The sequence below is a fragment of the Pelmatolapia mariae genome, linkage group LG13 (assembly GCF_036321145.2).
Source record: "Pelmatolapia mariae isolate MD_Pm_ZW linkage group LG13, Pm_UMD_F_2, whole genome shotgun sequence".
In the NCBI taxonomy this organism is placed as follows: Eukaryota; Metazoa; Chordata; class Actinopteri; order Cichliformes; family Cichlidae; genus Pelmatolapia; species Pelmatolapia mariae.
In genome coordinates, this window is record NC_086238.1 from 9,936,468 (window position 1) to 9,948,087 (window position 11,620).

The window sequence follows — 11,620 nt, forward strand, 5'->3', positions numbered from 1 at the left end:
TCTAATATATGTTCTAAGTATTTGATTCCTTTACCACTCCAATCTGAAAAGTTTATCATATTATTGTTTTGTAATATGTCAGGGTTGTTCCAGATAGGTGTACGTTTGCATGGGATTAATGAAGACTCCGTCAATTTTAGAAACTCCCACCATGCTGTCAGAGAAGAGCTGATGCTGATGCTTTTGAAGCATTCATGTCGTTGGATATTTGAGCTGATAAATGGTAGGTCTGAAATCTGTAGATTATTGCAAAGTGCTTGTTCTACATCTAGCCAAGGTTCGTCTAAGAGGGTATGTTTTAGCCATCCTGAGATAAACTGAAGCCTGTTGGCTAAGAAGTAGTGCTGAAAGTTAGGTAGTTCTAATCCTCCTTTATCCTTGGTCTTTTGTAGTGTTTTTAAGCTTATACGTGGTGGTTTATCTTTCCAAAGGAATTTGGACATATATGAATCTAGAGATCTGAACCAATCTTGTGGTGGTTTAGTCGGGATCATTGAGAATAAATAATTTATTTTTGGTAAGACCATCATTTTTATAGCGGCAACCCTTCCCATGAGTGATATGGGTAGACATTTCCACCTAGCCAGATCGCCTTCTTCTTTCTTTAAAAGTGGGATGTGGTTTAATTTAGTTAGATCTGCAAGCTTGGGCGAAACATTAATACCTAAATATTTTATATTTTCTGATTGCAGTGGTGTAGAAGAAGAATTATAGAAGGAGCAATTAATCGGAAGGACTGTAGATTTTGACCAATTAATTGAGTAATCTGATATTCTTGCAAAAGAGTTTATCAATTCAATCACCCCAGAGATATTGGTTTGTGAATTTTGGAGAAAAAGTAACACATCATCCGCATAAAGGCTGATTTTATGTTCCACGTTCTTGCATTTTATGCCCTTAATTACTAAAGTCTGTCTAATTGCTGCTGCTAGTGGTTCAATAAAAATTGCAAACAGTGAAGGGGAGAGTGGGCATCCCTGCCTGGTGCCCCTCAGGAGACAGAAGCTGGAGGATGTTTGGTCATTTGTTTTGACACAAGCTGTTGGGGAATTGTATAATATTTTTAACCAGTTTATGAAAGAGGTTCCAAAACCAAATTTGTGTAAAGTTGCAAATAGAAATTTCCAGTTAACTCTGTCAAATGCTTTTTCTGCATCTAAAGAAAATATTGTAGTTTCAAGGTTTTTACTGTATGAGTAGTCTATCAAATTAAGTAATCTACGTGTATTTGTTGATGAGTGCCTACCTTTTATGAAACCAGTTTGGTCAGGATGAATTAAGAGGGGGGTTATTTTCTCTAGTCTCTTCGAGAGAGCTTTGCAGATTATTTTAAGGTCTACATTTATAAGGGATATTGGACGATAGCTTGAGGGATATACAGGGTCTTTGCCTGGTTTTAGCAGAATTCATATTTGGGAAAAAACAATTTCTCACGGGCGGTGACAGTGAAGCGGAGAACAGTCTTCAGTACCTGCTGGTCCTTGAAGCTCTGGATTCTGCGACTGTTGGAAAAAGGTAAAACATTTTCATTAAAACCTTTTTACTGTTTTGTTTTTGTTACTCGTCATTGTAGCTTGCTGTTAATGTTGTGCTAACAATAACGGTTAGCTATAACGCAATTTAGTATCGGTATACAGAACTGTTTTCCTAAAAAAACCACTGTTATAATTAAGTGAAGGTGCTCCCAACTAATTTGAACCATTGGCTTCTAAAATATGTGGTTATATTGCGGTTATATTAAAATTTATAATATTGTTAAAGTCACTAAAATGGCGCCTGAAGCCTGTTGTGATGTGACCTGTGTCTGCTCTAGAAACTCAGAAATTCAGTTGAGCTGAGCTGTACATTAAATACTCACATCAGCCTGTACTTTGAATTCTGTAAGAGCTGTATAAAATACAGCTATGCATAAGTGTTTTGAATGAATAGAAATGTGACACATGAGAAGGTGTGACTGTATAACTTCTTTTCGGACTAGTTGACAAGTTATGCTCCGGCCATTTGATGTTACCAAGATAATGTCCTTTTGTAATATAGTTAAATTTTCTTTGTACATTTCATTTATCCACCATCATACATTAAGCCAAGAAGAGTTCATTATACTAACAAGAGGTATCAACGCTGGGCCAAAGTTCAGCATGTGGTTAAAGTTTGTAATCCAGCCAGGGTGTAAATATCACTCAGCAGCCAGAGCTGAAGCAGGTAGCATCAAAACATAAATCTACTCTTCCCGGCTTAAATCACAAGAGCACCTCTGACCGAAAAGCTGTAGATTTTTCTTGTTTGCACAAATTAATTCAGATTCACACTAGTTCTTTTCACAGCTCCAACAAAATGAGGAAGAGGAGGGGGAGAAAAACAATTAGATTGAATTACAATTGGATGGAAGTCGAGGACAAGGAGAAGGAAGCTTAGGATGAAGAGGAAGAAAAGCAGCAGGAGCATCTTTAGGGATCTCTATGATGTCATTGAGGTTTGTTTCATTAATATTGTCCTCTCACAAAGAAAGATGACCTTGTTGTAGTTCACCTACTTCCTGTATTAAATAGTGATGTGCAAAATGTTGTGGAAAACCACAGAGCAGGCACGTATAGTGCATCTGCACTGTCAGTCTGTCAGAGACATTATCCTAAACTGGACTAACAAAGAACCATGAGTCCAACATTAAACTTACCTTACATAATGTAAGGCTGAAGTTCATTGATAATTTTAATCAAAAACTTGTTGTTGAAATATTTTTACTGAACATGCAAACATCTGCTGATGAAAATGTCTTGATTTATTTGTCTGTTACGAAGCTATTGCTATTTCTAATGTGTTTTTATCACTTTCTGATGTTTTATTAATTAAACAATACATGTATTAATTGTTGTGTTATCTATAGATATAGTATTTATATATATTTATTTATTTATTCATAGTATAGTAAAAATGTTTAATTATTACTGCTTAAATGACTAATATGTGACATGTATTAGTAGTGATGTGGTGCTGAGGGTTAAAATGCCTTTTTGTCTTTTGGTATATTATGAAACGGCAATAAACCATTAATATATGTCTATGCTGTGCTCGTATTTATTTTACCCTACTCAAATTCAATTTATGATACATTTTATTTTGAAAGATTTAAAATGGTTCTTTAAAGAACCATTTTAAAAAAGGTTCTTTGAAAAACCATTAAAGGTGCCCCAAAGAACCATTTCTTGATGGTTCTTTGGGGCACTTATTAGCACAATCTTATTACTCTGCTCTGACAGATTGTGCTTTACCAAAGTCCTTTTTGGAGGAGGTCTTGCAGCTCTCCTGACAGGCGTCTGGGCCCTTGTATTATCACTGTTCTTATAGACAAAAGACCACCTTCTGTTGCGTGTTTCCATTTGCAGCCTAACCACCATACTCACATCAGAAGCTGAACTTTTGCTTCAAGATACGAACCTAGTTGGTGTCCAGCTCAACATAGACCAAAAGACACACACATAATCTCAATTGATACTGTGCCATGTTACAAATGTTTGTATCAATTGGACATCAAGTACAGAACATGCAGTGCCAGTATTGCCAATATCAGTACTGATACTTTGAAACTATAAAGGCATCAGTATCACTGATACTATTTAATGTAGGGGAGAGCAATGTGTCATCATCACGATGAATCATCAATTTGCACATTCTTACGCATTTTAATGACAGTAAATCATTATGATTTTTTTTAAACTTTCCAAGAATAATTAATTAATGCAGCAAAGTACACTTTCCAGGTTTTCATGTATTTTGAAACTGTTTTTTGTAGACCTCAAATGCACATGTCCATGTCTTTGAAGCACTTTGAATCAACTTCTGTTAATGTGTGCTACAGCCTATAAAGTAGATGTGATAATGAGCACAAAAAGGTTCAGACGTTTTTCATAGTGCATGTTTGAGGTACCCCCAATTAATTAATTAATTAATTAATTAATTAATTAATTAATTAATTAATTAATTAATTAATGGAAAGTAACACACATACAGGAACACACACAAATCCATGGACTTTGGTATTTACTCAAATAAACAAAGTAATACCTTTCAGTCCTTTAATTTCATGAGCAGCATCAAGACAGTTAAACATCTGGGAGACTGATCTGGTCAGATAAGAAGCAGAGGGGGTTGTTAATCAGCAGCAACTTTGGTCTTAATAAAATTAACAACAGACACAGTAGAACGGCAACAATGAGATAACCCCCAAAACAGGTTTTACAGGTGGAAATTATATGCGCTGACTTTTTAAATTTTTTTTTTTTTTACTAGTATTGCATTTTGACTATGATCAGTGTGGTAACATGAGGCAATACTTAGACCCTGCATTAGGGGTGAAAAACTCCAGGCCTCAAGGGCCGGTGTCCTGCAGGTTTTAGATATCACCCTGGGTTAACACACCTGAATTAGTTCATTACCAGGCCTCTGGAGAACCTCAAAACATTTTGAGGAGGTAATTTAGCCATTTAAATCAGCTGTGTTGGATCAAGGACACATCTAAAACCTACAGGAGACCGGCCCTTGAGGCCCGGAGTACACCCACCCCTGCCCTGCAGAGATTGCACAGTCTCACAGGCAGACTTCAAATACAGCTAACAGGCATCCAGCCTCCCCTATCACTACCCCACGTAGATGGCAACAATCCAGTCAAGGGGACCTCAATCACCGTAGTCTAACGTGGACCCTCCCCTCTCATCATAATAATAAGTTACTAATTAAAATAACTAGCGTAACCTAAACGGTGAACGACAAACAAAAGAATAAGAGTGTCTGCAGACACGATCGGAGCTCGGCGCTGTAGCTGGAGACTGTGTGCGCGTTTTACTGATCACATCTGTCTGTCTAGTTTTCGCGGTGCTATTACAGGGTCCTCTTTGCAAAAAATAAAAAATGACTGACAAGAAGCAAAACGGAGATGCGAGGACAGACTCAAGTACGGTAGATGATGCTATTGACTTTACCTATAAAGAGAAACCATGGAAACCGCCGACAATCTTAAGATGGAGAAATATCATAGCGTTTATCCTCCTACATCTGGGAGCACTTTACGGACTGATTCTCATTCCCTCCACATCGCCTTCAACCCTTGCATGGAGTGAGTATTCAGGAAATCCAGGGGCATGCTTGGTTGTACGATTACATATGGGAAAAATGGACACGTTTTAAATAACTGAATGGCCATTTAAAAACATGCAATGTAATTCCACATGGGAAAAGTATTTGGCTACTGCTTTTACAGAGGTGTTCACACTTGCTGATCTATTAATCAAGTGCTTTTTAAATTTCTAACCAATCTCAACTTTGTTGACCTACATAAGTTTACCCTCTCTTTGCAATGGTGAGTCGAACATGTTTTCCACTATGGAAGACGAAGGTAATCAGTGTTCAAATGGGCATCTGATTGTAAATGGCGTGGCATTCATCAGTTTTAGAACAACAAAAGTGTGAGGGTAGGCCTGCACGTTTTATAAAAAGAACACACTTTACCACTGACTCTGCTCTCATGAATCAAATTATTTTTCCTTTCCAGCTGCATTTTGCTACGTCTTCAGTGGTCTTGGTGTGACTGCTGGCGCACACAGATTATGGAGCCACAGATCCTACAAGGCCTCCTTTCCCCTGCAAGTCTTTCTTGCCTTTGCCAACTCCATGGCATTTCAGGTAAAGAAGATTTAAGCGTGCTACATGTTCTCCCCGTTTATAGCTTGGCTGCAGGTACACTTTTGAAATAAGATGAAATATTTGCACTTTTTAATTTTGTTTTTACTGTATATTAAATTAAATACTGTAATATAGTAAGAAAATATTGTTTTTTTTTGTCATAAAACATTGATGTACCTAAATACTTAATATTAAATTACAAAACATAATTGCGGATGTGATGCTTTTTTTGAACACTTGTACATAAAATAAAATGCAAAGTCTGAGATGTGATATACTTCATGCCTTCTCCCTGTCTATGTGTATGCAGAAGAACATATATGAATGGGTGAGGGACCATCGCCTCCACCACAAATATGTAGGCACAGACGCAGACCCTCACAATGCCTCACGGGGATTTTTCTTCTCCCACGTTGGTTGGCTCCTGGTCCAAGAACATCCTGTCTGCGCTGAAAAGAAACAGAAACTCAGCCTGTCTGACCTGACGACAGATAAAGTGGTTATGTTCCAGAAACGGTGAGCAAACCTTAATGCAGACACTGATTTGGGTCATAAAAAAAGTACAGTTATGCAAGACTCATTCAGTCAACAACAAGCCACAGCGTGCAATAATGCACCTCATACTTTATTGGTAGTCCAGTTGCTTTCTTTCCAAGCTCCTTAGAGTACCATGACCTGGATGACTGAGAACCTACACAGACATACTTTATTACTGTTTACGAGCTTGATTGCTGCAAAACAATGTTGAAAAGTGAGTTTGGCCTTGAACTGATTTAGTAATGTTAACATTTTGGTCACTAGTAAACATTTACACTGTTCTGGGCAAATCCTCTTCTGCTAATGATGGTCAGTGACCTGGTCAGATGTACTGAGGAAGCTGTTGCCCTAATAATGATGATGTTGGTGCTCTTCATGCTATGTTTGATTTCTGTTCCATTTGGAGTCACTGGTAGTTCAGAAGGTAGAGCAGGTCATCTATTACAGCGGTCCCCAACCTTTTTTGCGCCACGGACCGGTTTATGCCCGACAATATTTTCACGGACCGGCCTTTAAGGTGTCGCGGATAAATACAACAAAATAAAACTAGTACCGGTACCGAAAAAAAGAAGATTTATTCATAACACACGTGAAAAGACCCAGGAAAACCGAGTTAACGATAAAAACGATAACAAAATAACGCTGAAAACCGATAAAAACCATACATTTCACACCTGAGCCTCAACTCTTGCGGCCCAGTACCAAACGACTCACGGACCGGTACCGGTCCGAGGCCCGGGGGTTGGGGACCGCTGATCTATTAATCGGAGGGTTGGTGGTTTGATCCCTTGCTGCTCTAGTCTGCCTGCCTTGGAAAAGATACTAACCCAAGTATGTATGTGGATGTTACATAGAAAGCACTTAAGCATAGAAAAGTAAAAAACAAAGTGCTGAATGAATGGGTGAGACATGTTGTATAAGTGCTTTGAGTCCTCCGGGAGAGTAGAAAAGCGCTATGTAAGAATTTGTCCAATTACCATTCAGAGTTTGTGCGTCTTTGAAACTAGTCCAAAAAAATGTTCATTGCAAACCAAATTGTAGCCAAGTAAGAATGGATGTATGAGATGCTATCTGATGATTTATTTCAGACATTACGTGGTGTCTGTGCTAGTCCTCTGGTTCCTCGTGCCCACGCTGGTTCCCTGGTACCTCTGGGGTGAATCCTTGGTTGTGGGGTGCTTTGTCCCTGGGCTCCTGAGATATGTCGCAGTCCTAAATGCCACCTGGCTTGTAAACAGTGTGGCACACATGTGGGGCAACAGACCTTATGACAAGAACATCAACCCAAGGGAAAACAAGTTTGTTTCATTCAGTGCTATAGGTAAGATTTTCTTTCTTTCTTTCTTTCTTTCTTTCTTTCTTTCTTTCTTTCTTTCTTTTTTTTCTTTTTTTTTTTTACGATTCATTAAAGTTACTATTTGCAGTCAGGTCCCTAACTGTATGGACAGTGTCACAATTTCTTAATTTAACCTCTATATACCACAACAGCAGATTTCAAAAAACTGAAGTGCAGATTTCAGCTTGAATTCAATGGGTTAAACTGACAATTTTTGCATTAACTGTTTGGGAATTGCAGTCATTTTTGTACACAGGCTCCCATTTTCAGAGAATCTAAATTAATTGGAGAATTGACTGATAAGGCCAGGTGAGGCCTGCTCTTATTTCATTAAAGGTTAAGCAGATAAAAGCTATGGAGTCTGATTCCAAGTGTTTAACTTCAGTTTGATATCTTCTAGCTGAACCCTCAATTTAAGGTTCAAAGAGATATAGGCTGAAAGGCCAAAACTAAACCTCAGAGGACAAAAAAAATTAGGAGAGTCCAAATCAAAAATCTAGCATGTTAGTAAGACTTAATGTACTGACCAGCTGGGCAACAGCGACAGGCCTGAAAGACTATAGAAGAGAGAGATGATCACAGAGTTTTTTCCATGGTGTAGACAAATGACTTTACAACATCGAAGTCAAGATCATAATGACCTAGAAGGTGCCAGACTTATTGTAATCAAGGTATAAATATAATGAGAAAATGTTTTCACAAGTAAGTGATTTGGAAGGATGTTAATCACAGGTGCTTAGCTTAACATACAAATGTGTGTTGTCTGATTAGCTTGAGATTCCTGATGGCATTAAAACTCTGCAGCACAGTTGTGAAGAGAGGTCCTGGATGCAGTTTCATCTTGTGCCAGTTTCAATGCGATATAATCTGAAAGTAGATGCTTTTTTTTTTTTGGTAGCTTGTGAATTACAGATGTATTTATTTTTTTATTTTTCAAGATTTTTAAATGGAAAAACGAGTGTACTCAGCATCAAATTATGCTTCACATGCTTCAACCAGTGTCTGTCTCCCTACTGCTTTTCTGTGATGAGTTATCATCACCAGCCCTCATCACTGAAGTTATGGCTCTGAAGTCAAGTTCTTTTTGCATTTCAGGAGAAGGCTTCCATAACTACCACCATACGTTCCCCTACGACTATGCTGCAAGTGAGTTTGGCAGCAGGCTCAACCTCACCACTGCCTTTATAAACCTCATGTGCTCTTTGGGTTTGGCCAAAGACCCAAAGATGGTTTCCAAAGGGGTGACGGCAGCAACGAGTCAAACAGCTGCAAGTGACACAACGTTGTATCAAGACGGTGTCATTTTACTCGTCGGGTTGTCTTCTCAAGACTGATTTTTATCTAGTGTATCTGTGTATTTTTCTTCTTTCCTTTTAAAAACATAAAAAATACTTTTAGACCCCCGAGAGCAGAGTCAGTTGGACACCATGTTTGTTGTATGGATGCACGGGGTTATCAGCTTCATGATTTCTACTGCTGACATTTGCCTTATTGATTTCCATCAGTCCACTGGAGATTAAAGACAACCTCACCATTTGCACATAAGGATGCTACAAAAATCAAGAGACCTGCTTCTTCTTTCCTCCAGCTGCAAACAACCAAATCAGTAGTTTGTCTCTTTTTAAGAATGACTTGCTACACTGATAAAGGCACTTTGTTCTTGATTTTCAGATACTTTTCTTATTGTTGTTTTTTGTATGTATGAACCTTAAGCACGCACCAAATTCTTTGCACACCAGAAAGGACTTCTTTTTTTAATTTTTTTTTAAAATTTTGGAGCACTGTAAAACTAGTCACATTCCGAATTAAAAAAATAAAATAAAATAATGTAAATTTAAAAAAATGAAATAAAAGCAAGAATCACAACCAGTGCTGTTTGTTTTTTTTTATACTATCTATACTAAGAATCACTCAAAAGCAGCTAAGTATATGTTACTAATCAAAATGCTACTTTAGACAAGAAGATTATGCACTTTGACATTATTTAAAGAATAAAGAAAAAAAATAATATGACTTGACAAAAACATGAACTGTGTGAATGAATCTAACCCCCCCCCCCCCAAAAAAAATCCCTCAAATACATTAAGTATTACATTTCAGCGCCACATATTGGATTCTGTGGAAATGACCCTTATAGAAATCACTTATCTTTGCTGATAGCTGTGTGAGTTTGGATCATATCCATCTGCAGGTGACACATTTGACATGCTTTTCAGATATGGTCTGAACATTACTTGCAGCATTATGTGTCTGCTCCATTAAACTTTGACATTGTTCTTTTTTACTGTGGCAGGGTGACCAAATGCAGACAAACTTGCTGTGAGACAAAGGCAGCATTTGTGTGGGACACCTCTGAATTTAATCTAACTTACAAATAAAAATAAACTGTGTGGACTGCAAGTGTGGCAAGATTAGTATTCTTCTGTGCCTGGGATGTAAATATTCATACACTGTCACGTTTTAACAATTATGACACATACATAAACAATGCCTCTTCACGCTATACTTTTATGCTGTGTGAAGCTAAAAATTTACTCAGTTTCCATCATGTTTACTGAAATCTGCAGTGCTAAATTTTTGGTGACTTGCAACTTTACCTGCTGGACAGCAACTGCACCTGACTGTAAAAACTTTTCAAGTTTTCTTTAGATGCACTGGGTACAAATCCACAATTTAGACATCTTCTTTGATCTCATCATTATATCCAAGTAAATGTGCTTCCCCCCCCCCTATCCTTCACATACTTAAGTCCCGGCCTATAGAAGTTTGTTTCAGGTAGGGAATAACAAACTTCTTGTTGTAGCTTATGGTCATACCACCCTAAGCATTCTCATCTGATCTGGGAAGCTATGCAGGATTGTGCCCGGTTAGTACCTAGTTGGGAGACCACATGTAAAAATGAGGAACTCTATGTCTGAGGTGGCTGTGGCTCAGGAGGTGGAGTGGCTTGTCCATCAAATGGTTGGTGATTCAATCCCCGGTACTTGAGCCTGCATGTGAAATTTTCTTTGGGCAATATACTGAACCCAGAGCTGCCCCCAATCCAGTGGGGTGTATACAAATGCTAGAAAAAATGCTTGTGTGAATGTGATTGTGTGAATATGACTTGGAGTAAAGAAAAGGGGGAAAAAGCTCTTTGAGTGGTCAGAGTATAGAAATGCCAAATAAGGATCAATTCATTTACAAGAAAAAATAAATGTAGTTGTTGTTTGGAGAAACAAAAACAAAAACAAGAAGCTAAGGCAACAATATGGTTCCTGATTTCATCTCATCCTACTTGTCAGTTCTTTTTAAATCTTAATCCAAAAACATCCCTCAGAAGTCCCTCATGATTACCCCCCCCCCCCCCCCCCCCCCCCAAAATCCCAATTTGCACACAAGAAGATCGCAAGAGTCCTGCCTCAGATAAAGGAAAGGGACCTAAAGGTCAGACGAGGTTATTGGGGAATAACCCTTTATCCAGTGTCAGGAAAGGGCCGTCTGGATTAGCGATGCAAATGTCCTATTTCTGATCAGTGGCTTGGCCTTCACTCTATCACAATCCACCTTTTATGTGGCTGTTAAAATATAGCAGGCAAGTAAACAAAAATGTACTCCTACTAAGATCAGTAAAATAAATAAATAGAAAATTTTTAGGGGAAAACCTGCAAAACACTCAAAATAGACATCGCCAAGCACCCCGCAGCACGTCATCGCACATTATTCTGAGAATGCATCTATCAAGAAAAAACCCCCAAACATCATTCATTTGCAGAATTTTGCTTTAACTCTCCTATAAATAAACAAATTAATTAAAATAAATAAATAAATTTGAAAAATCAATCACTAATCCTTGGAGTATTTGACCCTGTATGAAACTACACACTCGCTCGGTGCTGTTAAATTTCGTTGAGTAACAGTTTCCATCACAGATACACTGATTCAATCACACCTTTGTTAAAGTGAACCAAAGTTTTCTGTTGTCCCATCAAACTGACAAACGGCTATCCTCCAGCTAATCCCCGACAAATCAACTGCTTTTCGATAGCCTAAATAAACATTTTCTTTGCGCAGAAATTCAAGGGATCACTG

At 38.0% G+C, this 11,620-nt stretch overlaps 1 protein-coding gene across 1 annotated transcript; it reads left to right on the forward strand.

Annotated features, from left to right (window-relative positions):
• The first annotated feature begins 4,905 nt into the window (after positions 1–4,905).
• scdb (stearoyl-CoA desaturase b) lies at positions 4,906–9,847 on the forward strand. Its single transcript, XM_063492206.1, has 6 exons — positions 4,906–5,110; positions 5,546–5,676; positions 5,987–6,192; positions 7,302–7,534; positions 8,645–8,821; positions 9,843–9,847. Exons 1-6 carry the CDS (start codon positions 4,906–4,908, stop codon positions 9,845–9,847), a joined length of 957 nt encoding a protein of 318 aa, XP_063348276.1.
• Positions 9,848–11,620: the final 1,773 nt, after the last annotated feature.

Coding starts and splice junctions, on each gene's coding strand:
- scdb (XM_063492206.1), top strand. CDS start 4,906: ATGACTGACAAGAAGCAAAACGGAGATGCGAGGACAGACTCAAGTACG. Junction 5,677..5,986: donor CCAACTCCATGGCATTTCAG/GTAAAGAAGATT, acceptor ATGTGTATGCAG/AAGAACATATATGAATGGGT. Junction 7,535..8,644: donor TGTTTCATTCAGTGCTATAG/GTAAGATTTTCT, acceptor TTTGCATTTCAG/GAGAAGGCTTCCATAACTAC.